General features: G+C 38.5%; 2 protein-coding genes across 4 annotated transcripts in view; one reads left to right on the forward strand and one right to left on the reverse strand.

Moving 5' to 3' along the window:
* Positions 1-13004, forward strand: part of LOC135206080 (cytoglobin-1-like) — a 462438-nt gene extending 449434 nt beyond the window's left edge. For both annotated transcript variants that reach the window (XM_064237282.1, XM_064237281.1), the window contains exons 2-3: positions 5483-5714; positions 6255-13004. In XM_064237282.1, the coding sequence (XP_064093352.1) occupies positions 5483-5714; positions 6255-6470 (448 nt within the window). In that variant the 3' untranslated portion in view covers positions 6471-13004. The remainder of the gene's footprint in view (positions 1-5482; positions 5715-6254) is intronic.
* The window catches only part of LOC135206081 (geminin-like), a 64867-nt gene continuing 51288 nt past the window's right edge, over positions 12760-26338 (reverse strand). For both annotated transcript variants that reach the window (XM_064237284.1, XM_064237283.1), the window contains exons 4-5: positions 25555-25748; positions 12760-14851 (exon numbers count right to left, since the gene is read on the reverse strand). In XM_064237284.1, coding sequence (XP_064093354.1) covers positions 14810-14851; positions 25555-25748 — 236 coding nt within the window. In that variant the 3' untranslated portion in view covers positions 12760-14809. The remainder of the gene's footprint in view (positions 14852-25554; positions 25749-26338) is intronic.

A 26338-nucleotide genomic window follows, 5' to 3' on the forward strand; every position in this document is an offset into this window, starting at 1 on the left:
TACTTACCTAACACCAAAAGTAAAACACTGAAAGTTTCAATCTTTGCTACAAGTAATTTTTTCTGTATGTGAAAAAACATTATTTATTCTCGCTTTCTTTTTAATAAAGAAAAAAATCCAAAGTTTTGGTGATGCAGATAATTGGAAACATTGTATTAATGTAACTAAATAGTTTGACTGCTTAATTTGTCTGGCATTGCTTTATCAAAGGAAGCTAAGAAGAGAAATTTTGATTATAATATTTTTTTTCTTTTTCTTTTTATTAGGAACAGTACTGTCGTAAAGGAGTACTTTTTTCTTTCAGTAAAATAAGTTAGAGACTTAATATTTTGGGTTTTGTTCATAATTACAAAACTTTTAATTGAAGGATTATTTTTGAGAAAATGCTACTTGAGTTAATAGTAGAGGAAATTGTAATTACTTGGGTACCAACGACCTTAAAGGAACAACGTAGTTGCAAAGAAGGAAATAACATGATGTTAGACGTTATCACATATTAACGCTGACATCAAAGAGAGTTGTAATGCCTCTCTCAGTTATTCATGACCTAATTAAGTCTTGCTTCGCTTCTTAGAGCTATACTCCTTGAACTATTTCAGAGTACAACTTACCTCCAAATTACTTGTTAACTTGGCTACAGAATTTTATATTATTCGGTTATGGTCTATGGGTCTTTTAAGATGTTCGTCATTTACATATCATTATTCGGAACTAAGGTTAAGAAGAATTGGAAGGCTGCCCTAGGTATCTTTACAACTACAGGGTTAACAGTGGCGTAGGAACCTTGGGTTTTGAGATTATCTTGTTAACTTTGCTGCATCTTTTGTGCTAGTCTTTATACTTTTTTATTTTACAAATCCAACTCTCGATATACTTTCAAATTGTTTTATTAATTTTTCAGCACGATATACTTTCAAGTTGTTTTATTAATTTTTCAGCAATGTCTTAATTCTTTGGGTGTTTCAGATCAAACGAAGAAGTTTGCTGTATTAAAAGAACTCTTTGGTAGGATCTTTCATTTGCATTAATTGACCAAGGCAAGTAAGTAAGTATTTTAACTCGAACACTGCCCTGGGTTCTTCAAACATTTTCGTATTTTTGATATTCAATAATTGAATTTTCCGAGTGCCCGAAGAATTTTCGCAATACAGGAATTCTTAAAAAGTCCTTCGCCGTTCCGAGAGATCCTCCACTGCACTTCCTTCGGTGGCCAGGGGCTATATGCTCCTCTCGCAGAGGGCAAACATCCTACCGCTTTTCATATTGGGGTCTGTATTTTGTGGCCTCGAGATATTCTTTTGAATTTATTTTTAATTAGTGGCTGCCTGTAAACCATCAGCATTTCGTTCTAATTTTATTACTGCAGTGTCATAAATATTCAAATTAAATTTATTTCGGTTATTAGTACAGTAAAATGAAATCCACTTTGATTTTGTTGTTCAGATTTATTTATTTAAAAAGGGCAGATGGAAAGGTTTCCGTGACTGTTAATATATTCCGACAAACACAGATAAAATTATTATTATTATTATGGTTTTGGTCTTCTATTCATTGCTCATGATTTTATGGGAAGTTGGTATTATTTATATCTCTGTTATTAGGCCTATATATATGATGTACCGTAGTCTAAATTATAAGCTTAGGTCTACGCTTGCCCGTTTCTGTTCACTGCGATGAGATCCTAAAAAGCTTTGCAGTTTACCATCGTCAAATTGCCTCTCTCTCTCTCATGGCAGTTAAAGATTTATCAAACTTTTAATCTTTCCCTCCGTTTCATCGTTCCTTTTACAATTTATGGGTTTTGTTCGTTTATATACTCGCACGAGAGAGAGAGAGAGAGAGAGAGAGAGAGAGAGAGAGAGAGAGAGAGAGAGAGAGAGAGAGAGAGAGAGAGAGAGAGAGTAAATGTTCCTCAGTCCTTCGTTTGATGAGGTTCAACTGCGGTAATTACAGCGACATTAACAGTAATTTGTCCTCGTAAAATTATTGCGAATAAAATGCGACTCTGCGTCTTTGATGTTGCATATTATATTTTCCTTTTTCTTTCCCCTATGAAACAAACGTTAATGAATGCGTGACCCTAAAACAGTTCTCTTCGTACATGTGTAGCACGCTTTGCATTTCCTTGCAAATATTAGTATTATTATATTTTTTTTAAAAGAATTGTACCTACGAATATTGCAAAGGTAATCTTCACTGATCACAGAAGGAATAATGATATGTTTTATATATATATATATATATATATATATATAATATATATATATATATATATAATGTGTTTTTATAAGAGACCGTTTGCAGATCAGTCAGTAATAATCATTTTCTTTTATAACGGAAGACTGTTGAAACCTGAGAGAGAGAGAGAGAGAGAGAGAGAGAGAGAGAGAGAGAGAGAGAGAGAGGAGGCGGGGCGGGGGGTTACGTGTCATCGTCACATACCGATTATTCAAGATACGTCGCGGGACCTTTACGGAGAAAAGTTATCGCAATAATTTAAGAGCGCTTTGCCTTGGATATTCAAAGGAGCTATTGAAGCCCTTTCTCAAGTCTTTTGACAAACTGAGGTCACAGTGTCTCCGTCTGGGAATATTTCCTCGAACCTATTCTGAAGGAACCCACAGAAGAGGTAATTTTTGTAACGGGTTTCGTTAGTCGCACGAGCAAAGCAACCCGTTAGGATTTTAAGGTCCTTACGTCCACAGCGAACCCCGCAATAAACCAGTTTTACTTAGAGCGAAGTAGATTCCTTTAATTCGGGTATTTCATTATTTGAAAGCTAAGCGTATACTCTTCTCTACTCAGTACATCATTTTTTTCACGAAGTCTAACCCTCCGTGATCATTAAACTTTTGCCGTTAACGTTTTCGTCACATATACTCGTTATTATTTTGTTTTCCCACAATGCCTTTAGTATAACATGTGCCTTCTGTTCCTACTATTGTAACTGCTTTATTTTTTTCTAGTAATCAACCCTTTAATTAATACTTCTGCATTTTCCGGTTTTCAAACTGAGCCAATAATTAAGTCTCCTTCTCCATCTCTTTTTTGGCCGTGTTATCTGTAACTTTTCGCTACTTCCTCATGTAGCCACAAGCTGGAAATGTTTCGATCCCAAATTTTTCATATTCCTGCAACTTTTTTCATTACACACCCATACATACGTACGTACATCCTGAGATTATCATCACACACGTATTGTGTATATTCATTATGCAATCAGTAAATACGACGGAGGAAATGGTTGGAGTTGCATAGAATACTCATACAGCCCCATCTGACGAGTTTTCTGGTTAACGCCCACATTTCTGTGACATGACATTATTCGTTGTCTGCAACCTTACGTAGCTTAAAGTACCAAACCCTTTCAAACGAATCAATAGGGATTCCAAAAATAGCCGCCACAGAGTACACGGAACGTCCCGCCCCAGACCGAAACCGTTGTTGCCTCCTCATTTCATAAATAATGACAAAATTGCAACTTGTGCCATACCGTTCAGACTGCTTTGGTTTACATAAATTCCTTTAATTTTGCTGCATACTCGACCTTAACATCAATGACCTTTGATGTTACGATGCCAGGTAATTTCTAATAATTCACTAACCTCTATCCCTCCAAAATTGAATTCTATGCCTTTGAACCTTCCTACTTTTCTCCCTTATACCTTTTTATCACATTCCTTCCTCTCATCCTTTTTCTTTTCTCCCTAATATCACTCACCGAACTATTTCTGCTGCCTTTTGTATGCCTTCTCATAGAGGGTTTCTCCTTCTAATAAATATATGTAATGTACTCTATTTTAACTATATTTTTTCCTTTCCTTCCTTTTATCCTTTTGACTCCATCATTATTAATTTTCTTTTTTAAAACCTCCGTGCACAGCAGTCTTTCATGTGTTCAACATAGCTCATCATTTATGAATGTAGTTCTTTTATCTATGTTCTATATGCTTAGCAAGTGCAAACTGTAAACTATATACTTTTATACATTGTAAACTTATTGCAGATCTCTTCAGTATTGTAATCACTTGAATATTTGACAGTTGTAGAATTCCAGTACAGTTCCTTCATGGTTTCTTTCTGAGCATTCTTCCTCTCATTCTCAAAATCAGTTCCATCCCAACATGCGCACTTAGATAAAAAAAATACTCGGGCGGTACTTGTCACTGTATCTCATAAGGCTAGAACAAACACGGGAAGCTAGCAGTAAACAATTTATTTTCATAAAGAGGCGGTTTTAAATATTTGAGCCATGTCAGGCACTCTTTTCATTTTTTCATGAATGTAATATCAATCCTGTGCAGTGATGCCCATTCATGCACTGCACAGCAGTTGGCACAATGAGGGCGAGATCAACCCCCTTGTTTCTCGGTGGTGGTGTTGCACATGAATACCACCATGTGCCCCTCCAGTTGTAGATGGAAGGTTTGAAGTCCCAGCCTTGATGCAGTCATCCTAGCACTTCGATTTGCACACCCTTCATGCTTGGGGGCCAGGTCCCTGAAGCAAACTTGCCTCTAAGATGAGCTCCCCAACCATTGCGAGACATGTCTAAGAACAAAAATAACTCTGGGGGAGGCAGACACTTGGTGAGACTCCCTGTAACACATTACAATAAAGGACAGGTATTCTGCTTTAATGTGACATCAGTGCCAGCTTAAAATCAATTTACAAAAAGGTTACAGCATGCAGTAAAAGAAAAAGTTGCTGTTTCCAAAATCAGTCAAATGTGCTTTGCCACAGACAAAATTTGGGATTCCGCAAACGCAAAAAACCGTAAAATAATGAAAGGTTAAAATGTGCAACAAAACCATTTTCACTTTCACCAAAGAGCAGTCTGCCACAACACACTGTAAAAGAATACAATTATGTACTCCCATACAGTTTTTAATGCCTGATAACTGGTATACTGAGAACACAAGAAAATTAGGCCTTAATGCCAAATACACCAATATTCCAGGTTGGTGTAATTCGTTTAAAGGTCTTTTAATATGGCACTAGCTTTTGGTGTTAAAGTAAAACAAAGCAGTACAGTAATAAACATAATTCATATATTTACTGTAATAGGCTCATTTAACTCTAGAAATATGTACACCAATTAAACTGAAATCGCCAACTGATATAATAACATGAAGAAATGGAATTAGGTAAAGAAAATAGCACTAGATTGAAAGCGGAGAGACATTTCACTGTGTGGTAGAGGCATTTGCTGTAGTCATCTTCAGTCCCAGATCACTTTCACTAAATTCTGTCACAAAGATTAAGTAAAAACAACTTTGTCCAGTTTAAGCATACTGTCTTGAATTAAAAACATTTCACCTTAAAGTAACCTTGTACAGTGCTTTATCCTGTAAAGTTACACCCAAGTAAAAATCATCCATATTCTTGCCATTATACTTTTGAAGTGTACTGTATTATTTGATTACTTGTGCAGCTCAGTTTATTTCATGTACCAGCTCTAAAGTCTCCTTAACTCTTTCAGACTCTTCGAGAACAACTCAGAGCTGCTAGGTTTCTTTAACAAGTTCAAGCAGTACCGTACACGTGATGAACAAGCAGAATCTTTGGAACTGGCAGAGCACGCAACAATTGTCATGAATTCTATTGATGAAGGAATAAAAGCAATGGATAATGTCGACTTCTTCTTTGACCTTCTGCACCAGATAGGCGCATCACATCGTAAAATCCCAGGGTTCCAAAAGGAGTACTTTTGGGTAGTTATCATTTACATTTCTGCATAGATTTATTGTTCATAAACACTTATGTTCGTTGTTGTGTTTTTTGTTTTAATATAATACAGTTTATATCCAGGAAATTGACTAAAGGGAACCTGTATCTCACCTCAAGTTTTATTATTAATTATTACTGTTCAATACACCAAGCTAAATTGATACACACTTTTGATTATGAAATCACATATTGTTAAAGGTCATGAAAGCAGTTGACTACTATGCCTTTTAAGGTAAACGAGGGTAACTGAATCATAAATTACTGGAATTAGAATATAAACTGAATCATAAATTACTGGAATTAGAATATAAACTGAATCATAAATTACTGGAATTAGAATATAAACTGAATCATAAATTACTGGAATTAGAATATAAACTTATTACGAAATGAAGGTAACTGAATCATAAATTACTAGAATTAAAATATACAACTTATGATAAAAATATCAATTTTGCATTTGCTGATATATATGTATGTATTAATGCATTTACAGATATACTAATATACATAATCTTTTACAGAAAATAGAGCAACCATTTCTGGAAGCAGTACGACTTACCCTAGGAGACCGATACACTGACAACATGGACAACATCTACCGCATCACTATAAAATTCCTTATAGAGACTGTCATTCGAGGCTACGAACTAGCCGAAGAGCGGGAACCAAACGATAATGTAAAGAAGGATTCAAACTCGACCGAAGGCAACAGCAGTAAGGCAGCTAAAGGCTCTTGAAGACAGCAAAAGAAATACAGTAACAGTGATGGTGAAAATGAGGTTTTATGTGAAACTGCCATTAGGGATCTCGCACTACAGTATATTCATAATAGAAATGAAAACCTTACCACTTACTCAAATGTGGTATATAAATATATATACACAAGATGGCAGGACCAAATGTATGTTACTACTATGAATATATTTTTCTTATTGTTTTTATGATTTACTCTTTAAACCAAAATTCCATGTACTGTTTAGTAAATACTGGTGAGTAATGGTATTCAAGGAAGACTGAAAACAGAAAGTGAACTTTTGAATATGTTGTGCTTCTCCTAAAGACAGCTGTGAATGAAGATGAAATGGATGCCTGTCATTTTTAAATCCTTTGAAGGTGTTATCCCTTGTTTTGTGCTGCTCTTTTATAGACTATTTGCTCATAAATCATGTAAGGAATCCAGGTGTACTGTGCCATGGCAAAATCTATTAGGTAGCCAGGGTTCCTTGTGTTATTAAAAGATTATGGTTTCACAGTGAAGGTTTGTTATGTTTCATGTTTGGTCTTAAGGACAGCAAGTAATGTAATTTGGCTATATACTCATACCTTACATAAGTTGATACACTGAATGTGTAAGTCACACTCAGTGAGGAAAAAAGTTTCAGAATCAAGATATTTAAGCTCAGGTTGAGAGAACCAACCACCAACACAACACTTAATGTACGCTCAATACAAGTACTACAATATAACCTGTTATTCATGTACTACTTCCAGATTTCAAACTGAAAAAAAGACAGAATGCATTTCCACGAAATAGGCCATGTCTACAAAATTGTTCTAAAAAAATAGGGTGTGTATATATCCTCTAATGGTATACTGTAAATTAAAACATTTCCAATGTTTTACCTTAATATAGCTGCAAAAGCCTTTTACATTTATAAGGGAAAGTAATAACGTAGCAGAGAAAATGTCTTAATTTGCATGGTATGATTCTAAAGTACCTAAAAGTACAATATTGTGTTTTACACCAGTTATGTAGTTGGAAGTGAACACCATGCCTTTTCGAACTCCTTTAATGTGTATTTCTAGCATTAAGGGCAAATTTTGCTAGTCACCACAATGCTCAGAGCACCCCACTACCTGTCAATTTTAGACTATAGATGAAAATGAGAATTACTATATTAACAGAGTATTTTATAGAATCTAGCCTCAGTCATTTGTAACCAACAGCTCATGAATATTTAAAAACTATCCAAGTATAATAATCATGATTAATAAAGTATGAATAGTTTACAACCTTTGCTAAAGTTAGGTAAGGAGAGGTTTGGCAATCACTTTGAGGTTCTAGATATTACACTTTTGTCCAATTCTGCCTTATAACTGCCACTTTCAAGACATTACTTAAATAGTTTTTGAGTGGGAACTTGTATGTTCTGTACCATTATGAACACCAGATTTGCCTTCTATACAGACATTGTGAACAAATTGAGAGCCTTACCATGAATCATCTTGCTATTCTATTACTCATGTACTATTTAGTGAACTATAATATTACAGTAGTTACTAGCTTACATACCAGGTATATTTAAATAATGTGCTGTATTAATATTAAAAAGTAGTTTACTTAGAGCACAGAGCAGTGTTGTATTTACCACTTTAAATTCAATATATTGCACAGTAAACAGAAACTGCATGAAGTACGGTGCCTGATATTTTTTGGTACTGTACCCCTAAATTATGGCATTGGTGCTGTACCCTCCCTAAATTATGGCAGTGTCCAACTTCTTCAAAATATAAGCTTTATTTTTACTAACAGGCTATCAGTGTTTTCCAAAATTTCAGAGGAAAAATCGTATATTAAAAGCTAATACCTATTTTCTTAAACAACGAAACAGTCATTCCCATATACAATTCTGAGTAATCTACAGTACTGATGAAGCTGTTCCTAAAATTCATACAGGTACCACACACAAAAACTAAGACTACAATCATGATAAGACTGCATTCAATAATTCTGACAGAAACCTGAATGAGAGGTAATGTTCCACAATGCAATACACCCTCCTTACTTGGAGAGAGGGGGGAGGGCTTGCTACTTGGAACATCTATTTGCCAATTCCTGAAGGCTTCCCTCCAGCAATTTTAGATTAGCAATAAGGATGCCATCATGGGTTTTGTATAAATCAACAAAAAGAAATATCTACCAAAAAAATACCCTTCTGTCAACTACTTATAACCTTTGAAGTACTTTTTCTTCTAGTCTATTCACTTCAGATTTTCTCTACTATTACATGAGAAATTTGTTTCGACTAAAATATACTTGAAGCTATTTGTGGCATCCTTTATACTTCCTGTAAATATTTAAGATAAGTCCTACAGTAACATTATATAATGCTGTATGGAAACCTATCCTCTTGTGGATTTTAAGGATTTGCTTAAGTTTTTGATGTTTGAATGTTATCATTAGGTGAGCATTAGTACTGCCTGTAATTTGCTTTTATAAAATGAAGTGCTCTATACTATGTAAGAGAAATTTAGCAGTTTCATTGCAACAAAATAATTTAGAATGAGCCCAACCTGCGCACATGGCTAAGTGGAGACGCGTGTGCGCCCATCTGTGTCTGCTTCCTCATCACCGAAATAGGTCACAAAATTCCCTCAAGACCAAAGGATAGTGGAACATTGCTATGAAGTTGTTCTGGACGATTTCAAACAATTACGGACACCAGCTAGAATATAAAGGAAGGGTTAACTGTATCAAGCAACAATATGACAATGTTCCATTATCATCTTTATTCAATGGATATTGGGTCGGAGTGGTGTTGTCATTTGTTATTAGCAGTTTGTTAGTATTAAGTGAGAGAGAAAGGAAATCTTCAGGAAAGGCTTGAACTAAATCAATTAACAGTCTTATCAACTAATCAGCTTCATTTTAAAAATGTAGAGAATATATCATAATAGTCAAAACTTATTTTTTTCAAAAAGAAGTGTGCATACCCTTTGAACAATTTCTTAAAATTCTATTGAAAATAACTAAATCTATTCAGATATGTAAAATTGAATCTGGCCAGGTAATCAAGGGAACATGGGAGCAGCTTTGTCACTGCAATCACTTTTCATTTTATTTTAAAAGTTAACCTTGCTCTTTTAAAGATAGTTTGTACCAACAAATCAATACTACTTTGTCAGTTTCTTAGCATATAAGATAATTCTGTATCTTAATGGGAAAAAAAGGACACTTTTAGAAACTAGGTTAGCAAGTGGTATCAGGAACCCATTCAGCTGACAGAAACACTGACACTAATTTAGATATTGTTGATTTCCCTTCATAATAAGTACACAGTACTGATGAATAAAGAAATTTAGGAGTCAGCAGAATTCAAAAATACTTCAAAAGTCTTGGTTAAAAAAAAAAAAAATTTAATCAGCTCTCTAGAGCAGCTGTTCAATTTACAGTTAAAAGGCCTGTTAAATGCTATACGATGTAGTTCTGGTATTTTAGTATCACTTTGACGTCTGATGGTCCTAGTGGTCGTGTAAAGGACCATAAGACAGTCACACAAAATTAAACCTTTACCAGGTACAAAGCATTCTACAGGATTTTCATCAATACTAATGACAAACTTAATTTACTCTTGGATTGAAAACAATCATTGAAATACTGCCTTTACTTAGTTTCATTGCTTTCTGCCTTTTACTTTTTCCCTATGGTCTCTTCCCACCTACCTAATGGTCCAACTTCCACCCATCATCACAGAACAAGCTTCTTTAGGTAATCCCTCTAGAGTATAGAAATGCAACACTGTGGTCTCACAAAACTACTTTTTAATAATAATTGATTTAAACCATATTTCAGCATATGAATTTCAGTATTATTACTTGTCAGCAAATTGGCGTAAGGTACAGGATACTCCGTTTTATCTGTAGGTGTGTTGCAAGTCCAGTTGGCTACAGGTCCTGTGGGATCTGTGTGAAATTTAATCCACAAAGTCAATTCACACTAGGCACAAGAGGAGTGTGACTGAGTGTACTCCAATAAATTCAAATGAATAAGATGAGTTATTAACTTATTACAAGGCTTAATTGGTTGAAAATGCTTAAAAGGCTAAAAAGTCTGTGAATAGCAAATATCAAAAATATACCAACAATAAAAAACTGCACTGAGAAAACGTTAAACAAGAAATACTTAGCCTGTAAAGCAATTAGAAAAGTTCTCTTAGATCACTCTGCGAACAGTCTCTGACACAACAGATTGTTACACTTTCTAGATTTAAGTGTTGCCTACTATTCTGGGGGTGTTCAAGAAAAGAATTTGCTACAGAACTCCACTCACAAAATGGTTGCACTAATCAAACTTGCACACAATGTGTAACAGAATTCATTTGCATTACAGTTCAAAACTAAAATTGAAAAATTATAAAATACAAAAACAATACGAACAACATACAAGCTACAAAAAACTAATGCAATAGGAAAGTTTCCATCGTATTTTCACCAAAGGTAAAGCCATTTTTAACTTGTGAACTACATGTGCTATGATGTGGATTAAGACATTATCTCTATAAGGCTACGAAAATATCTGGGAATAATTTTGAAAAAAAAATATATATCTAGTTTTCACTCACTATTTATGACATATTCATTCTGCATCTTCCATTCAACTTGAATACCATTATAAATGCCAAGTCATTAATCTTAAGGAACTTCCCCAGCCACTGCACAGCTCGGCTGCTAGTGACATTTGGTCAGTATTATATACTGGTCACATTCTCCATATTAACAGTGCTCGTGTGATGTGCTACAAATGCTTAAGGGAAGTATGCTAGGAAGAAAGCATCAAGTAAGAGGAATGTTTGAGAGTGCTGTAGAAGGTTTAGTAAGTTAGGCTCATTATATAGTTACTGATCACACTCATATTTTAGAAAAGTACTTATAGTATTCTGTGTAAGCTCTTGACTGGCTTAATTCAAGCATGAGGCAATATTATTAATCAGGTTGAGTTCATAAATGTATGTAAAAGTACATTTCATTTTTATGAAGTCATGTATGGAACTAACAGCAGCAACTGTACTGACTGACTATTGGTTTTCAGTAGCCTGTGTATTCCACTAGCTGCTAGAAGGAAGTGAAATGAACTGCAGTACCACATTTTTCTTATCTATAAAAGTTCATTGTATCAGTAATGAAATATCCCACTGTCATCCATTATTGAGTCTGTAAAAAAAATCACTTTAAAAAGCAACATCTTTTGTAGTTGTGTGAGGACAAATTTCATTTTGGTTCCTTCAGGTTTTCTACCATTATTAGTGTTATGTTAATGTACTGAATTTTATTTACAGAGCTTTCTCGGTACCTGCCTTTTATGGCGATGTTTCCTACACTGTGCTTAATGCCTCAATGTCTATTTTCATATGTGAGTTGGAACTAGATGAACTTGCACATATGTGTAGGGCTGCTAAGTGTACAAGGCTACAAGCTATGTGTAGTACAAGGCTACATGCTAGATGTAGCATCAAGGCAAATACAATGATCGAGTACCAAACTGCGAGTATCAACCATCGAAAAGTCCCTTCAGTCTGTGCATGCACGTGTGTGTGTCTTAAATTTGCATTCTGAATTTAAAAATTTAAGCAACATTTATAGGACTGCTGTGTATAAATTACTGTTCAGTGTAGACAATTGTGTGTGTGCAAAAGCTGAGTTGGCTGTTCTTTAATAAAAGATTTTATATATCTTCACACTGAGAAACAATCTTACATTAGGCCTGTATTGAACCTAATTCTCAAGAAAATTATTTACATCTTAGCAACCATTATTAGGAACAGTCATGTCAACAACTTTCTCAGAAAAATAAAAAAATGTGTGATTTGATAAGTGGCAATTTGGCAAGCTAAGGTACAAAATTTCAAAACCTTTTCACTAAATCCATTACTTTGCCCACCTGCACAGTAAGACGATCAAATTATATGTTTCCTTCACCCTACAACAATTTTATATAAAGTTTATTTTTCTTTTAGTTTATTTTCCTTTTAGACATTTTTTTTTTAGGATAAAAAGGCCAACTTCACATATTCAGGGTAAAACAAGATCATAATTTTAAGGATCCAATGGATATGCTAAGTTTAACAATTCATATGTAACTGCTGGCATTCAGGAATAAACAAACAACTATTGCTGAATGACTATTGGAAACTAGACTAAAATGTACACCTTTTAAAGTATAAGGTACACTAGTCTTACCTAAGCTGTGGTACTCTTTAAAGTTGTAATTTTTCCTTCAGTAAAATTTTAAGATTAATAAATTAAAGCTACACAGTCTCGGTTTTATTGCCAATTTAAATACAAAAATCTGTCATGGTTAAAGTCACTAAATCACACAAAATTACTATCGTAGGCTGTATTCAAGTTTTGGTGAAAAAGTTCTACACTTGTTATATCTGTGAGTTCATTCCCATTATAATTATATAGTATAATTTGTAACATTAGTTTACCCACATCACACTATTGTATGCTATGTCAGAGATTAATAAAGAGAAATGTTTGTTTTCAGTCTATTATTGTGAATTCATTCTTCAACCTATTATGATATACTTAATAAACTATCTATCAGGCACTGATAGATTGAATTTTTGAGCAGCTATCTATAAAAAAAATTCAAAGGTCTATTTATTGTGAAGTTTTAAATATTAAAAGACTATCAAGTAGGCTACTCATAACAAAATGGCTTGTATTACTACTACATTCTCTGATTATGTTAATTTCTTACTTATTTTCAGCATTTATATATTTTAATTGCCAAAATTAAAATTGATACCTGGTTACATTAAACATAAAACATTTATGAAATACACTATAATCCCACTTTTGTATCCTAAAACAGTGAATTTCTAGCTAAGCACTCGTCAGCATCCAGTTCAAAACCATGCACTCTAATAAGGATGGATGTATGAAATTTTGGGACATAAAAGCACTATGACAACTTTTAAATAATCACTCACTATATGCCTTCAGTACGCAAAAGCTTCCTGAAAAACTACAGCAACTGCTGTCAACCAGGATGTTCCACCATTATGAATAGCCTGAAATACTACTAGCTTACATGATGACTTAGCCTCATTCTTTTATTGGAGGTTCAGAGGTTCCAGACCCTTAAATACATAATACTACATACAACTCTAACCTACAACCCAATGACTAAACATTTCTAAAAATGTCACAGGCAAACTGATACTGGAACGATACCTGGTGCAGAGTAGTGGTGTTGGGTTCCACTTTACATTCTGACAATTAGCTAATATGTTTTGGGATACAACACTTTCACCTGGCAGATTGTCTTCCACTCGTAAGTTGATGGGCTACTGTATTCCGACCTTGTTAACTAATAAATAAAATTTTGCCAACCTATGGACATCACAGCTGATGCTTAACTCTGGCACTCTAGCGACTTCCACCCTGATGAATCTTGAGCTTCAGGTAACTCTACATCAAACAATTCCAATGCTCCTGATCTTACTCCACTCCTCCCTAATCTATGCCCTCCCCAATACTCACGATTTTGCATCAAAAGGCTGGTAAGGTACCTGGTCATAACAGCACTTCTGTAAAATTTCTCAAGACATTTGTAGGCAAAATGAAAATTAAAGAACACTAATAATGGAACTTTTTGCAGCGCTTACCACTGACAATATGGTCTAAAAATTTAAAATGCCATTACAAAATATCACTGAATTAGATTTCAAAACATCAAATATTTAAAAATCATACTATTTAACATTAAAAGCCAAAATACAATATCATAAAATTAATCTCAGTATCTAATTAGCCTAATCAAAAATTTATGGTATTAAACTATATTATATTTAAACTCATATTGCAAAATTAAGGTAAAAATTTGTTACTACATTCCACTATTTTATTCAGGAGCTAAACTAATACTTGAGAGAGTCTATAATTAAATTCATTATTATTAAATTATTATTATTATCATTATCATTATTCCAGACTATCAAGTTTAAATTCTAACTCACAGCCTGGGTATGGTGAATAACAGTTATGATTTTTTTCTTTAAAATTTATTAATATTTTCCAATGAAGTGTCAATAAATACAAAAACAAGTCTAGTACGCCGCCATCAATGTGATGGTCAACTTTAAAATCAGTCGTCCAGTTCAAAATAGAAAAGGTCAGTTATTCCTATAAAACTCTACACAACCAGAAAGGCTGTAAAACATAATCATCACTTACACAGGAAAGGTCCTCTACAAGTTTCCTAAAAGCAGCGCACTCATTCAGCACTCCTGAGTTTGCTTTCTTGATTATGTAAATAACAAAGACCAATCTGACTAGGCACAATTCAAATTCACTCTGACCCAGACCCTGTACCAGAATCTGCTGTAAGTACCTGAAACAAGAATAAAGAAATTGTTGTAAAATCACAATTTTTCATTTGAAAAGTATACCTAGTTTGAAATAACCGCACTAGCGTTTAGGTAGGCCAAAATAATTTATGAATTACTACATATCAAAAATATACATGCATGATACAACTCAGTTTATCGGTAATGAAATAAAACTGCATCTCCACCCCAATACCCCAATTCACAATAATATGGAGCTTTGGTTTAGGTAACTTACAATCTAGTGACACTATCATTGACCGTTTGCATTTCTACATGGGTTAGGTTCTATGCTACCACCAGCCCACCTCTAAACAGTGTCCCTAACTAAAAATGCTTATGTTTGCAAATATCTTGGAAACTTACTTTCAAATCTCTAAATAACTTTGATACATCTTATGAATTTCTTTTTAAAGATCCCGTCAATGCATTGCTGACCTCCTGAGGCATACATCAACTAACATATGATTGCTTTTAGATGATACAAAAGGTTTCTTGTAGCCCCTTTTGCTCTTAAGCGAAATTGTTTCCTGCCTTTCATTTTTTGGTCTAAATTCTTATCATCAATTTTTGTTCTTTATTTCTATTTATTTTTATGTTTGTTTATTCAAATTAGTAATTTATTTTTATTAATTTTATTATTATGATATTGTCATGTTACAATAAAGTTTTATACATAATTACCTGACAGATATATACTTAGCTATAGACTCCGTCGTCTCCGACAGAATTTCAAATTTCGCGGCACACGCTACAGGTAGGTCAGGTGATCTACCGCCCTGCCCTGGGTGGCAGGACTAGGAACCATTCCCGTTTTCTAATCAGAATTCTTCTCTTCCACCTGTCTCCTGCGGGGAGGCTGGGTGGGCCATTAATCGTATATATCTGTCAGGTAAGTATGTATAAAACTTTATTGTAACATGACAATATCATTTTTATACATTCAACTTCCCTGCCAGATATATACTTAGCTGATTAGCACCCATTGGTGGTGGGTAAGAGACAGCTAACTACTGAAATAGACAGGTAAACAACATATGTTGTAGGTATTTATAAACCTTGGTTCCTACCTTATTAGGCTGAAGACTTCGCGGCTACTGCCTTGGAGTCTGCTTAGCCTCAAGAGCCTCAGCGAGATAATGATCTATGGCTAAGAGTTCTTGTGGGTCTGCCAATGGGGTCTTATCCACTTACTCGGCAGAGCTAAAGGCCTTTGTCATTGGGTGTCTATTCCACTAACCTGACAATACACCTTGTTCAAGGAGCACAAAACCGATCCCGATCACCTGATCCTAACATCCATGTTAGTTCTAAGATTGCAAGGAGTTATCCCCGAACTCCTTACAAACAACCAAAAACTCGAAACATAATTACACTTTCATTTATACAAAAAATACAAAAAAAAATTTTGTACTCCCCGACTAGCCATACATATCCTTGATCCCCTACCAGCAATGACACTCTGCTCCCGTGCGACAGTAGTGAGCTTGCTACTAGAAAAGCCAAGCATATCTGACAAGAGGGTTTATGTACGATAAAACACACAAAATTAAGGATCAGTCTTTGCTCCAAGACCCAGTACTGTATCTGCTGATACAAAAGGACCTAGCGAGAAGCACTTCTCATAGGTCACTCTCACGTCCTTCAGATAATGAGATGCAAACACTGAATTGCACCTCCAATATGTAGTCTCGATGATATTCTTCAGAGACATATTCTTTTGGAACGCCAAAACCAAAGACGTTGCTACTGCTCTTACTTCATGCGTCTTGACCTTAGAAGACCGAAGGATGCCTCAGAGCAGTTCTTGTGAGCGTCCGTAATTAACGCTTCTCACAAAGAAAGCCAAGGCGTTCTTGGACATGAGTCTTTTGGGGTTCTTCACAGCACACCAAAGACCTTGTTGACAAGCCCCCATCTGTCTTCCTCTCTAAATAAAATTTAAGAGCTCTCACTGGACAGAGAGACCTCTCTGTCTCTCTGCCTACCAGGTTAGATAGGCCTTTTACCTCAAAACTTCTGGGCCAAGGTTTTGATGGGTTTTCGTTCTTTGCCAGAAACATTGTCTGGAAAGAAACAGATGGCAGCATCTCCTTTGAACCCCACCGTGGAATCCAGAGCGTGTAATTCGCTCGTCCTCTTGGCTGTAGCGAGAGACAACAGGAATAAGCATTTCCTAGTGACGTCAGCGGAAGGAAGCCAGATGTAAAGGCTCGAATTTATCCGATGAAAGGAATTTCAGGACCACGTCCAGATTCCAACTAGGTGTTCTAGGAGTAGCTGCTTTCGACGTCTCAAAAGATCTAATTAGATCGTGTAGATCTTTGTTGTCTGCAATATCTAGCCCTCGATTTCTAAATACTGAAGACAGCATGCTTCTGTATCCTTTATTGTGAGACAGATAGGTGAGATTCCTCCTCTCAGAAAGAGGAGGAAATCGGCAATATTCACTATAGAGGTACTGGAGGAGGACAGCTTCTGACCCTTACACCACCTCCTAAAGACTTCCCACTTCGATTGGTATACTCTTCTCGTCGAAGCTCTGCGGGCTCTAGCGATAGAGCCCGCAGCCTTGCGAGAAAAGCCCCTCGCTCTGACAAGTCTTTCAATAGTCGAAAGGCAGTCAGAGCGAGACCTGGGAGGTTGTGATGAAACCTCTCGAAGTGGGGTTGTCTGAGTAGATCGTGTCTGTTTGGAAGCGATCTGGGAAGTCCACTATCCACTCAGTACCTCCGTGAACCTTCCTGGGCTGGCCAAAATGGGGCTATGAGTATGAACTTCGTGCTCTTCGAAGCTACAAACTTCCTGAGCACTTCCCGAGGATTTTTAACGGGGGAAAGGCGTAAGCGTCCACACCCGACCAATCCATGAGAAACGCGTCTATTGCGAAGGCTCTCGGATCTTCTACTAGAGAGCAAAGGTCTCTATTCTTTTGGAGAGGAACGTCGCAAACAGGTCTATGTGAGGTCTCCCCCACAGGGACCAAAGACTTCGACACACTTCTTCGTGAAGAGTCCATTCTGTGGGAAGGACCTGGTTTCTCCTTGCTCAGTCTGTCCGCTCTCACATTCTTGATCCCTTGAACAACCCTTGTGAGGAGAGTTATGCCTCTTTCTTCCGTCCAGGTTAACAGGTGTCTTGTCAACTGATAGAGGGAGAACGAGTGCGTGCCTCCTTGCTTTCGTATGTAAGCCAGAGCCGTGGTGTTGTCTGAGTTGATCTGTATCACCCCGTCTCTGACTATCTTTTCGAAGGACTTTAAGGCTAGGTGTATGGCCACAAGTTCCTTGCAATTGATGTGCCAGGACACCTGTTCCTTTGTCCAGGTGCCTGACACCTTGCATCCTAGCGTCGCTCCCCATCCCGACTACGAAGCGTCGGAATATACACTTGGTCTGGGTTCTGCAGGGCAAGCGATACGCCTTCGTTCTTTTGAAGAGGAAGGATCCACCACTTCAAGTGATCTTTTATCTCTTGTGGAAGCGGAAGATGTCCGAGAGTTGACCCGTCTTCCAACTCCACACCTCTTTGAGGAAAAACTGAAGAGGGCGAAGGTGAAGTCTCCCTAGCGAGAAGAACTTTTCCAATGAGGACAGGGTCCCTAAAAGGCTCAGATAATCCCTCGCTGAACTGCTCTTTCTCTCTAATAAGCTCGAGATTTTCGACAAACCTCGAGTGATTCTTTCTCGCGAAGGAAATACTCGAAAACCCCGAGAATCCATCTGAATCCCCAGATAGACCAAGTTCTGGCTGGGGATCAGCTGCGACTTCTCGAGGTTCACGAGTAATCCCAGCAATTCTATCATGTTCCTTGTTACTGATAAGTCCTCCAAGCACTGAATCTCCGACTTGGCCCTGATCAGCCAGTCGTCTAAGTAGAGGGAGATGTTTATTCCCTCTAGGTGAAGCCATCTTGCCACATTCGCCATCAGGTTGGTGAATACCTGCGGAGCTGTAGACAGACCGAAGCACAGAGCCCTGAATTGAAAAATCTTGTCTCCTATCACAAACCGAAGATATTTCTTTGACAAATGGTGAATGGGAACGTGGAAATACGCATCTTGCAAGTCCAGAGAGACCATCCAATCTCCTGGACGAAGAGCCGACATTACTGAAGCGGCCGTTTCCATGTGGAACTTCTTTTTCTGAACAAAGCGATTCAGAGCGCTTACGTCCAGTACTGGTCTCCACCCCCCCGATGCCTTTGGTACTAGAAAAAGGCGATTGTAAAATCCCGGGGAGTGTGGATCCTGCACAAGTTCGATGGCCTCCTTTTCCCACATTTGTTCCACCATTTGAAGGAGAGTCTTTCTCATTACAGGGTCTCTGTACCTCGCTGACAGTTCCCGAGGCGTAGATGTTAGGGGAGGGCTGTCCTCGAAGGGGATTACGTAACCTTTCTTTAGGACCGAGACTGACTAAGGGTCGGCTCCCCTTTTTGCCCATACTCCTGCAAAGTTCAGGAGTCTGGCGCCCACTGGTGCTTGAAGGAGCAACAAGTCATTTGGTTTTCTTGAAAGGTCTAAAGGAAGACCTTCCTCTCTTGTCAGAGCTCTTCTTTCTGGCAGGGGACGAGCCGCTTGCACCTCCACTGAAAGGGCTGCTGAGGAGGACGAGAGTCCTTCTTAATCGTCGACACTACAGGGCGTCCTTTCTTGGACGTTTGTACTAGTAGGTCCTGTGTCGCCTTCTCAGTTAGCGAGCGAGATATATCCTTCACTAACTGAGAAGGAAACTGATCTGATAGAGGGGCGAACAGTAAGGCAGTCCTCTGGCTCGGAGAAACTCCTTTCGATAAAAGGGAAGGGCCAAACACTGATCTTCTTCAGAGACCAGCACCAAAAAAAAAAGTGAAGCCACTTCACCCTGAACCGTCCTGTACTGCCTTGTCCATGCAGGACAGGACGCTATGGAGAATTTCTGGGTTCTTCAGAAACTCCGGATCTTAGATTTGTTGGCCAGAACTCCGAGTGACCAATCCAGAAAATTGAACACCTCTAAACGTGACAAAAAGTCCCTTTAGAAAGTGGTTCAACTCTGAAGTGCTCCACGTCGCTCTGACCGAACCTAAGGAGTGACGTCTAGAGGCCTCCACTAAACTGGCAAAGTCGGCATCTGCAGAGGCGGGTAAAGAAAGACCCATAGTCTCTCTGTCCCATACCAAATACCTCTCGTTCCCGTGCAATCTGGAAGGAGGCATGCAGAATACTGTCTTTCCTAACTCCTTCTTCTTGTCCATCAAGAATCGTAGAGAATGGAGTGCTTTCTTCATCGATATCGCAGGCTTCATTTTCAAGAATGCCGACGATTTAGCCGTATCTGAGCTCGAAAAGAGCGAACGAGAGAAGGAAGGAGGAGCGAGGACTAAGAGAATCTCCAAACTCTTGTAGAAGTAATGAGGCCAAGACTTTGTAACTAGAAAGTCCCTCATTAGCAGGAGGTTCGTCGTCAGACAACTCGTCTAACCCTCGATCAGACGAAGGAGAAAGTTCACGTTTTGAGGGAGAGTCCTTCCAAGACCTCCTATGTTCTGAAGGAGAGGAGCTCCTATTTGGCGAAGAGTCATAACCTCCAGGAACGAGTCCCCGACTCTTGACTCCTGGCTCTTGACTCTTGCCTCCTGACTCCTGCCTCCTGGCTCCTGACTCCTGCCTCCTGCCTCCTGACTCCTGCCTCCTGACTCCGGACTCCTGCCTCCTGACTCCGGACTCCTGGCTCCTGCCTCCTGACTCCTGCCTCCTGGCTCCTGCCTCTTGCCTCCAGGCTCTTGCCTCCTGGCTCTTGCCTCTTGCCTAGATGCCTCCACACTCTTGGCTCTGGGCTCCTGCCTCCTGGTTGACTCCTCACTCCTGGCTCTTGGCTCCTGCCTCCTGGGTGACTCCTCACTCCTGGCCGGTGCCAGACGTCTGATTGATTCATCCAGGTTCGTACCGGAAACCTCACCTCGGGTAGGAGTAATCGTCCTGGATAGATTTACCTCCGATCCGTCTGGAGGATCTTTTAATAGGAAGGGAAGTGTCTGGAGGATCTAGGAGGCCTCCTTTGACAGGACATCCTACAAATGACGAAATCTGTTCCTGCATCGCCATCATGAACCTCTTAGTAGCCTCCTCTTTATCCTCTTCGGGAGGAGGGGAAGGAGGAGGAGGGGAGGAGTCCATAGCCTCCACCTCCTGACTCCTTCTCACTCTGGTTGAAAGAATGGCTCTTCTTGCCTTCTTAACTCCCGAAGGAGACTCCTCAGGGAAGTTTTCTGGGCTCGAATCAATCGTCGGAGCCTTCCAACTCCTCTTGAGTGGTCGAGATCGATCTGAATCCCTCCAATCACGTCTCGGAGATGAAGATCCCGACGACGAAAAACACTCACGCAGGACGCTTTTGCAATAGCGATCCTTGGCAGTCTGGGGTGTCACAGAAACCGCCGAAGGGACACCTGATCCGGGGGTTCTCCACAACCTCCTTTCGGTTTTCGACATTCCTTCTCTCTGGGCATGTGAGCTTGGAAGAGGTCTAGACCTAGGAGAGCGTTGCGGAGCCGACCAGATGCCCCCTCCACTACACTGGGGACACTCATATCACTGTCCACTGAAAAATCACTAGCTTACCTTGTATGGCAGCCATTTTGTTTTCCATCAACTTGAAGGCTGCTTTTAGATCCGCAAGTTCTTTCGCTGAATCTACAGGTTCTGCAATAGGAGAAGGGGCTGCAATGGAAGGAGAAGTAGCAATACTTACCCTTGGGGAAGATCCCAAGCTAGGAATTAGTTCAGATCTCGAACTACTTAAACTTCTATAAGAAGCCTTCCTCACTCTTTCTCTCTCTAAATTTTTCAAATAATTAGTTAGATTCTTCCATTCGTTCTCACTCAAATTCTCACATTCCTTGCAAGTATTAGTAAAAGAACATTCATACTCCCTGCAACCCTTGCATACAGTGTGAGGGTCTACCGAAGCTTTCGGCAACCTCACCTTACAGCCTACATTCACACAACGTCTCACAACCATTCCAGAGTCAGACATTTTTAAAGAAAAATCCAAAATCAAGTCCACAAAACAGTCCACAAAAGCGTATGCCAATCCAACAATCCAGATACGTCACCAAAAGTCGGTCAAGAAGATCAATTGCCGGTGAAAAAAGAAAAACCAATCGAGAGGAACCAACAACAATGTTGATGGCCCGGGCGACAGAAGAATTCTGATTAGAAAACGGGAATGGTTCCTAGTCCTGCCACCCAGGCCAGGGCGGTAGATCACCTGACCTACCGGTAGCGTGTGCCGCGAAATTTGAAATTCTGTCGGAGACGACGGAGTCTATAGCTAAGTATATATCTGGCAGGGAAGTTGAATGTATAAAAATGTATTTCTTAACTTTATTTCTATTTGTTTATAATTATTTGTACTTATTTTGGCTAATACAACCATGCAGTAACATTCTTTTATGACAATACAGTGGTACCTCGACATACGAAAGGCTCAGCTTACAAAAAATTCAAGTTGCGAAAGCAAATACGAAGATTCTTTTGGCTCTACATACGAAAATAGTTCAGGATACGGAAGGTTGTTGCTGTAAAGTCCCGAGATTCGCCCGCACCACCGATAACAATTTTAAAACTCGCACGCTGCCAACTGAGTAGACTCACCACCTCCAGCTCTCCCATTGTTCCTAATGCTAGTCACCGCCATAAGATCCTGCTCTCCTATTGTCCAGCATCTCTCCCATCGTGCATATACGTAGCGGCGCTCTTCTTCGGCCACTCGGTAGCAGCATCGTATAGAATTCGTTCGTTCTATACGATTTTGTTTATTAACGTAAATTCGTTAGTGATTTCGTTGTAATACTACTTTACCGTGTTGTGTGAGAACTTTAGTACATACGTATACAGTGGTCCCCCCGTATTTGCGGGGGATGCGTACCAGACCCCCCAGCGAATAGTTAGAATCCGCGAATGTTGGGAACCCCTATAAAAACGCTAAAAACAGCCTATTTTGTTAGTTAAATCTTAAGAAAAACCACTAAAAATTTTCATACTTGGTTTTTTTAAGTTTTATCACAAAAAGTGCATTTTATGATGAAATTGATAACAAAAACCAGGAATTTGTGGATATTTCTCATAGAAAAATACCGCAAAAGCGCGAATTTTCCGCGAATAATGCAGGGAAACGTTCCCGAGAGAAATCCGCGAATGTGTGAGTCCGCGAATCCGGAGAACGCGAATACGGGGGGTCCACTGTACTACATAACTTAATTATGTACAGTATATACATAGTCATGGGTCCCAAGAAAGTTGAAGTTCACGGTAAGAAGAGGATGCTTTCTTTGGAGACAAAAATGGAGATTATCAAGAAGTATGAAGCTGGCATGCGGTTGAGTGTGATCACTAAGGAATAAGGCCCAAATCCGTCGACGATAGGCACCATCCTTAAGCAGAAGGTAGCCATCAAAGCAGCTACACCTTCCAAGGACGTGACTATTTTGTCTAGCAAAAGGAGCCACATGCACGACGAGATGGAAATGCTTCTTCTTGTCTGGATAAAAGACAAAGAAATCGCTGGCGATACGATAACTGAGACAGCAATCTACCACAAGGCCAGCGCCATTTTCGGCGATTTGATTGCCAGACCGAAGACAACGGAGGAGAAGGGACATCGACGCCAACCCCAAACTTCAAGGCTTCTCATGGGTGGTTTGAAAAATTCCGGAAACGGACTGGCATCCATTCAGTGGTGCGGCATGGGGAGACGGCTAGCTCGGACACGAAAGCCTTTACTATTAAGACGTTCGACGAGATGACGATCAATGAAGGCTACAGTTCTCAGCAAGTCTTCAACTATGATGAGACTGACCTTTTTTGGAAAAAAATGCCTCGTCGGACATACATCACGGAGGAAGAGAAGAAGCTACCCGGGCATAAGCCTATGAAAGACAGGCTTATGCTCGCACTTTGTTCGAATGCCAGTGGGGATTGCAAGGTGAAGCCCTTACCTGTCCATCATTCGGAGACTCCTCGAGCCTTCAAGGCCTACAAAGTGCTAAAGGAGAAGCTTCCGGTGATGTGGAGGGCTAATGCGAAAGACTGGGTAACAAGACTTTTGTTCACCGAGTAGGTAAATCTGTGCTTTGGCCTGACAGTGAAGAAATTCTTGGAAGAGAAGTGCCTCCCTCTAAAATGTCTGCTGGTGTTGGACAATGCCCCTGCTCACCCTCCTGGCCTCGAGGAAGATATCCTAGCGGAGTATTCTTTTATCAATGTTCATTATCTTCCGCCTAACACCACCCCTCTCCTCCAGCCCATGGACCAGCAAGTGATATCGAACTTCAAGAAGCTGTATATGAAACATCTTTTGAATTCAAGAGATGTTTCAACATCACCGATACCACAAACCTCACCTTGCGTGAATTTTGGAAGGAGCATTTCGATGTTGTCATACGCATCTGACTCATCGATCAAGCTTGGCAGGAGGTTTCGAGGCGAACCTTGAATTCTTCGTGGAGGAAACTCTGGCCTGATGCCATATCTACCCGAGACTTCCAGGGATTCGATGTGGGCGAAGCTGGTGCAGATTCAGAAACAGTTGACGATCCTGAAACTGTTTCGCAACCAGATCTTGACGAGATCGTTGCACTCGGCAACTCCATGGGGCTGGTCGTCGACGAGGACGACATCAATGACCTTCTCGAGGAGCACCAAGAGGAGCTTACGACAGATGACCTGAAGGAGTTGGAGGCCATGCAACATAACGTCGTAAAAGAGTTCTCTAGCAGTGGCGAGGAGGAGGACGACCCTATGACAACGCCAGAAATTAAGGATGCTCTAGCTGCTTTTCATAAGGTGCAATCATTTGTAGAAAAGAGACACCCCGAAAAGGCTTACACAGGTCGTATGCTTGCGCAGTTCGATGAAGTTTGCCCGATTCATTTCAGGACATTGTGAAAAGTAGGCAGAAGCAATCTTCCTTGGATAGTTATTTTTTAAAAGAGGCCTTTAGTAGGAGTAAGCAAAAAGGAAGATCCAATTGATACCACGAAAAAACAAAGCTGAAAGAGGTGAAGAAATTGAAATTTTGTAAAAAAAAATAAAGACGAAAAAAATTTAATTTTAAGTTTTTTGTAAAGTTAAGTGTTACAGTTTTGTTAATGTGTTTCGTAAAGTTTAGTCTATGTTCCCTGACATTTTTAATGTGTTTCGTAAAGTTAAGTTTATGTACATGTAACAAATTTTCTGCCGTTTGTCCTCCTCCTCTGTCGCCACTTTGGAGATAGCCTCACTCGAAAGGTAAGGTTCCACATTTTACTACATACGTACGTATGTACGTACAATATTTCTTGTATACCATGTACACTAATACACTTTATTTACAGGTACTATGTAGTACATATTAGTAGTACTATTAAGTTAGGTATTGAATGGTCCAAATTGTTGTATTTCAATGTTTATTGGTCAATTTAGCTTTACTATAAAATTTACTGGGGTGTTTTTGTAGGGCTTGGAACGAATTAAGCAATTTACAGGTAAAATGCAGTTCACGATACGAAAAGCTCAGGTTACGAAGGCTGCCTCAGAACGGATTAATTTCGTATGTCGAGGTACCACTGTTACCCTTCACTTAATGTTTGTGTTTCTTGAACACTAACTCTCTATGTTAGTATGGTGATTTTAGCATTCAGGCAGCCTGAATATCTGTAAAATGTTGACCCAACAATCTTTACCTCCACTAGTTGTGCTAATTCCTTGGCTTCTTTTACCATTTCATCCAACAACTTATTCTCCTCTTTTAACTGTGCTACCTCTTCTTTAAGGCATTTATTCTCTTCTGTTAAATTTTTATTTTCTCTCAATGTTTCTTCAAGAGCCTCTCTTCTTTTCTCTGCTAATTCTTCCCAATATTCAGGTGGTGCAGTTTCTGAAAACGAAACATTTGAGCTGCAGAATATTTCAAGCAAATTCAATATAGATAAACTACTGGTAATTAAACCTTAAAACATGGCACATATAATATGATCTTAAAAAAAATGCATTACAAAGAACAGAATCATAAATAGTTTCTACTTATACCAAAATTCTGAAAGATAGTTCAGTTTTCTGTGAGCTTACTGAATTAATATCCAAATTCACTAAAGATTCAGAGATAAGCATTCAAGCCTATCACCTCCACATTAAATGATCAAAACTGCTTTTAATTCAACAAAAGATAAAGATGAAGTAAAATGACAAAGGATATGCTTTTTTAAAAGGGCCTAAACAGCACAGGAAAACCACCTTTCAAGCACAATTTTGACTAGAATCAAAAACTACAGGGAAAAACAAACATATGCATATAATGGATTGGTGGAATGGTTTATGGAATGGAATCTACATGAAAAATGAGGCGATAACCTAAAAATGAAGAGGAAAACAGCAGAATAACAATAGGATTGACATGAAAATTGAAAGAACAAAATCAATTTGTAAAAAGTAACACTACATAATAAAAAAATGAAGAAATACCAAAAT

This window comes from Macrobrachium nipponense, chromosome 29 (genome assembly GCF_015104395.2).
Source record: "Macrobrachium nipponense isolate FS-2020 chromosome 29, ASM1510439v2, whole genome shotgun sequence".
In the NCBI taxonomy this organism is placed as follows: Eukaryota; Metazoa; Arthropoda; class Malacostraca; order Decapoda; family Palaemonidae; genus Macrobrachium; species Macrobrachium nipponense.